Source organism: Laccaria bicolor, genomic scaffold, assembly GCF_000143565.1.
Source record: "Laccaria bicolor S238N-H82 LACBIscaffold_50 genomic scaffold, whole genome shotgun sequence".
Lineage (NCBI taxonomy): Eukaryota > Fungi > Basidiomycota > Agaricomycetes > Agaricales > Hydnangiaceae > Laccaria > Laccaria bicolor.
In genome coordinates, this window is record NW_001889921.1 from 158,806 (window position 1) to 163,314 (window position 4,509).

Genomic DNA, 4,509 nt, shown 5'->3' on the forward strand with positions numbered 1-4,509 from the left:
TTACCACAGGTGCCGGGGNGAAGATTTATATCCTGGAAAAATGGAACCTGGTACATAAGCAGAGTTAGCAAGGGCAAGAGTTTGAGTGGTGAGGGGGGGGCGAGGAATGGGGGGAAAACCTGAGTTGCAAAAAATCGAACACACAAAGTTTGATAGCTCCGAATTCTTGATTCGAGGTGCGTGTTCCTAGAATATTCTCCCGATCACTCTATTCCTGGAATGTTGGCGCAAGCTAAAATTGCAAGGTCCCCGCACATTGTTTGTCGGCTGGATACTTCCGGCCAAGTCACACCAAGATACTTACTCACACTAAGCTTTGTTGATTTTCCTTGGCACCCAGAGGTATAAGTAGATTCGAAAATATGTGAATGCTCACCCTTCCCCTTGCCTCCATTATGCTCCTACGCTGCCCGGCTCTCATCTGGATTGTCGTTGCTTGGCCATTTGTTGTCACACTTTCACTCATCATCGCCATCCAGTCGGAGGTCGTTGTTATTGACGACGTTCACTTATTCCACCTTGGTGAGTTAATTTTTGTTTGTTCTTCTCCACGTTGACTAACAATTCTGTTTTGGGCCACACAGCTTTACTTTCCTCCACCACCTCTGTGCTTGTCGTCTCAGCTGTTATGCATGCCTAAGCCATGCAAATGAGTTTGGTCTGTGATCCTTCACTTACATTTGCTAATGAAGTCTCATAACAATATATTGCATCCCACAGAACTCGAAGTGACGAACTTTGGCAATGGGCGCAATTCCAACTTGATTTTTGGTGTTCCGGGGATTGCTGTCATGAGGAAGTCTTCTCATGTAAGTTTTATGTGTTGTCACTGTCCTGAACCCCCGTTTATCTTGCTCCAGGCTTTTTGTCAATCTGTTCTTTGATTTTTCGACATCCATGGATCGCTATCACGTGGCATGCCACCTGTTCCTCCAACCTTACCTCTGGATTGGCCCAACACAATGTATCGCTTTCCGGAAAATGCAGTTCTGCCGCTGTGGCTTCCCAACACCATTCTAAATCGATATTTGAATGTCCGGCAATCGCCTCATGATGCTACCACATTTCCTTTCTACAACACATCCCCTCGTTGGAATTCGATTTTTCGAGATCCAGCAATCGCCCTCCTGCTTACCCATCTTCATAAACATTGTAAGCTTGTTCATACACCCATCTTTGTTCTTCTTTTCTCATATCACCTTTAAGATTTACTCCTGGAATCGTTTTTTGATTTTTCCCAAGTCTGGCCATGCTACGTGGCAGCACGTAGTGCTGCTTGTCGTTTTCTTTCTGTCACTCCAACCCTATGGTTCAAACTCGATTTTTCGAGTTCCGGTGATAGCCCTCACGCCGCAGGCTTTCTACACAACCCTACCCTTGCCCTACCCATACACCTGATTGATTTACTTCATTCTTGGCCATTGCTCCTGCTGCTTCTCGTTTTCTTTCCGTCACTCCAACCCCATGGTTCAAACTCGATTTTTCGAGTTCCGGCAATCGCCCTCACACCACAGGCTTTCTACGCAACCATACCCATACATCTGATCGATTTACTTCTATCTTGGCCATCGCTACATGGCAGCACATAGTGCTGCTTGTCGTTTTCTTTCTGTCACTCCAACCCCATGGTTCCAACTCGATTTTTCGTGTTCCGGCGATCGCCCTCACGCCGCAGGCTTTCTACACAACCCTACCCTTGCCCTACCCATACACCTGATTGATTTACTTCATTCTTGGCCATCGCTCCTGCTGCTTCTCATTTTCTTTCCGTCACTCCAACCCCATGGTTCCAACTCGATTTTTTGAGTTCCGGCAATCGCCCTCACACCGCTTAATATTTGCACATCCCTACCCATACACCCAATCGATTTCCTCCGTTCTTTCCCTCATTCAGCCTTTGCTATGTGGCATGATATAGTTATCTTGTCATTTTGTTTGTGTCGCCCCTCCCCACGGTTTAAACTTGATGTTTCGAGTTCCGGTGATCACCCTCACGCCGCTGGATTTCTACACATAGTACGTGGCAGCACATAGCTTTGCGTCACAAGTTCAAACTCGATTTTCTGAGTTTTGGCCACCACCCTCATGCCGCTGACTAGGTACACATGCCTAACCACATTTCCTTCATTCTTTGGCTCTCATACATGCTTCGAGTTTGATTTCTTTGAGGCCAGCTCACTTTCTGCATGTGGCTGTGTTGCGGTGCATATTCATGTCCGGCAATCGCTCTCACACCGCCATCGTCTTCCATGTTATTCTTCATTCTTTGACTAATAATCTTTTCTAGATTCACTTCTGCGGAGAATGACTACAATGCTGCACGTTTATTATCCCTGCATCCCCCCGTGATCGCAAACAATGTACGTTGTTTTATATATCCACGCTCAACAACTCATTCATTTGGCATCTGAATAGACCATTCGACGAATGCACCTTTTCACCGCGGGAAAGCCTCTTCAGTCCTCAAACAGGTCCGCCCCGACATGGCCATCCTTTTGTGCATTGCCGTGTATTCTGTAAGTTTTTCATGTACTTTTCCTTATTTTCTTTGTTTTCTGATGTCTTTCTGTAGATAGTCTCTTTGCGCCAATGCGTGCAAGTCGTCTTCAAACATTCCCATCACTATTTCCTAAGCCCTCCAGGCCCACGCTTTTCTTTGTTGTAAACAGTACCCCTTCACGTCAGTAGTCAGTAAAATACGGAACACCGAACCACGTCTGGCTGTTGCATGAAAATTGCAATGGCCAGACATTTTTAATTGAAATGAGCTCCCTGCGGGGAGGCGAAACTATGATCTGACGTTGTAAAAAAGTTGAAAAAAGTTGAACTTATGCTTCAATTTTCGCTTGGCTTGACTTTTTTCCGACAGCCTGGCGACTCCCATACAGCCAACGTCCCTGTTTTTGGGGTCAGAAGAAATACTTCTTGACACCCGGGAACTCTACTTCAGATGCACTGTCGTTTTGGAGAACAACTATCTACACACAGAGCGACGATATGACAGGAAAATGGTATATCAAAAGAATGTATGTAACTTGCTAGCTAACACCCCGCAGGAAGCGTCGCATCATCCACAAACTTCCCAGTCGCCTTCAACCCAAGTCCACGGCTCGCAAACGCCTTGGCAATAATACACTTATTCACGCCGTTGAACCTGTTCTGATCAGCTTGAATAATCGCGTCGCGTGCTTGGATGACTGGATGGAAAGAAAGGTCAGCCAAAGGCCGATACCAAAACAAAAAATGAAAGGGAGAAAAGACAGAAAAATGAAGAGGACGAGAAAAAGGGGAAGGAAAGAGAAACGCACAAGTCGGATTACAAGGCTGAATAGCAAGCGCATCCATCATAACCCTCATAAACACAACATTCCCCTCCTTCGCACCCGCATCCGTCAACTTATTACTCGAAAACCCGCGCGCAGCTACAAGCGCAGCGTACACCTGATGCAACATATTAGCCCACACCTCCCCAATATCATGCACCTCCATGAGCTTCTGCAAACTCGAGTAGCGAAGGGGGTTGGTGGTTGCGGAGGTCGAGTAGGGGAACGACCGGATGCCTTTGGCGCGGTTGGCGACGTATTGGCCGACGATGAAGTCTTTTGTGGTTGTGGAGGATTGGGCCATCCAGCTGGTGGGAAGGGGTTAGTGAGGTGTTTAACGGGGAGAGGGAAGGGGGTGGGGAAAGTGGAGGGGAACGTACTCGGCCATAGCATCACTCCACCCCTCACCCATCCCACCCGACTCTGTAGTCTGCAAGCACCGCCCTGTACCACCCCCCGTCATACGGTTAGTAATCCCATGGGTCATCTCATGGATCACAATATCGTTCTCCATCGTTCCATCACGGCGGGGCTAAAAAGAAGACAAAGTGTCAAAAACGCGCTATTCATCGGGAGTCAAAACCGAAAAAAAAAAAACCCACGTTGGTAAGTGTCCAGATGAACATCCTACATTGCCCCGACTGCCCACTATCCCATAATCAGCTCATCCATCCTTCCCAAAAACGACTCAGAAACTCACTCAGGCGGCGTAGCGAAATTCGCATTATTAACCCCCGATGCATCCTGCACGCTCATCAAAACCCTATCCCCCTCCATCCCGCCCTTCCCAAGATTACTCTGCTGGAAGTTAAACGCCTTTTCCGTAAACCCATACCGATACGCAAAGTCATGCATAGTATTAATAATATAAAACGCGTTTGTTTTGGCGGCATCGATGTTGGATGATGTGGTGGGATCTTGGGAGTCTGTGTAGACTCTGTTGAAGTTTAGGTTTGTGGAGGTTTGGGTGGATGTGGCGGTTTGGGAAGACTTGAAGGATATGACGTTGTTTCCGCTATATAAAATAATAAGGAGGGGTGTGGATAGAAGAGGGAGAGAAAGGGGACGTACGCTGTGGTTGTCGAGTTTCCCGAACCAGTGTTGTGCCACCCCAAAGGGGAGGATTGGAGATCTTCTGGATCGCGTAGCGTTTCGAGGCCTTCTGGGAAGGTTTTTTCGTGATCGG

At 47.4% G+C, this 4,509-nt stretch overlaps 3 protein-coding genes across 3 annotated transcripts; 2 read left to right on the forward strand and 1 right to left on the reverse strand.

The window, feature by feature from the left end:
* Positions 1–395: 395 nt before the first annotated feature.
* LACBIDRAFT_312198 (uncharacterized protein) lies at positions 396–640 on the forward strand (the record flags this gene model as incomplete). The annotated part of the gene is made up of 2 exons (XM_001887963.1): positions 396–522; positions 585–640. 2 exons carry the CDS (start codon positions 396–398, stop codon positions 638–640), a joined length of 183 nt encoding a protein of 60 aa, XP_001887998.1.
* A 1,546-nt stretch (positions 641–2,186) lies between these two features.
* LACBIDRAFT_312199 (uncharacterized protein) lies at positions 2,187–2,576 on the forward strand (the record flags this gene model as incomplete). The annotated part of the gene is made up of 4 exons (XM_001887964.1): positions 2,187–2,236; positions 2,288–2,360; positions 2,416–2,516; positions 2,573–2,576. 4 exons carry the CDS (start codon positions 2,187–2,189, stop codon positions 2,574–2,576), a joined length of 228 nt encoding a protein of 75 aa, XP_001887999.1.
* Positions 2,577–3,042: 466 nt separating this feature from the next.
* On the reverse strand, positions 3,043–4,100 carry LACBIDRAFT_239946 (uncharacterized protein; the record flags this gene model as incomplete). The annotated part of the gene is made up of 5 exons (XM_001888016.1): positions 3,043–3,197; positions 3,309–3,599; positions 3,663–3,855; positions 3,926–3,971; positions 4,024–4,100. 5 exons carry the CDS (start codon positions 4,098–4,100, stop codon positions 3,043–3,045), a joined length of 762 nt encoding a protein of 253 aa, XP_001888051.1.
* Between the last annotated feature and the right edge of the window lie 409 nt (positions 4,101–4,509).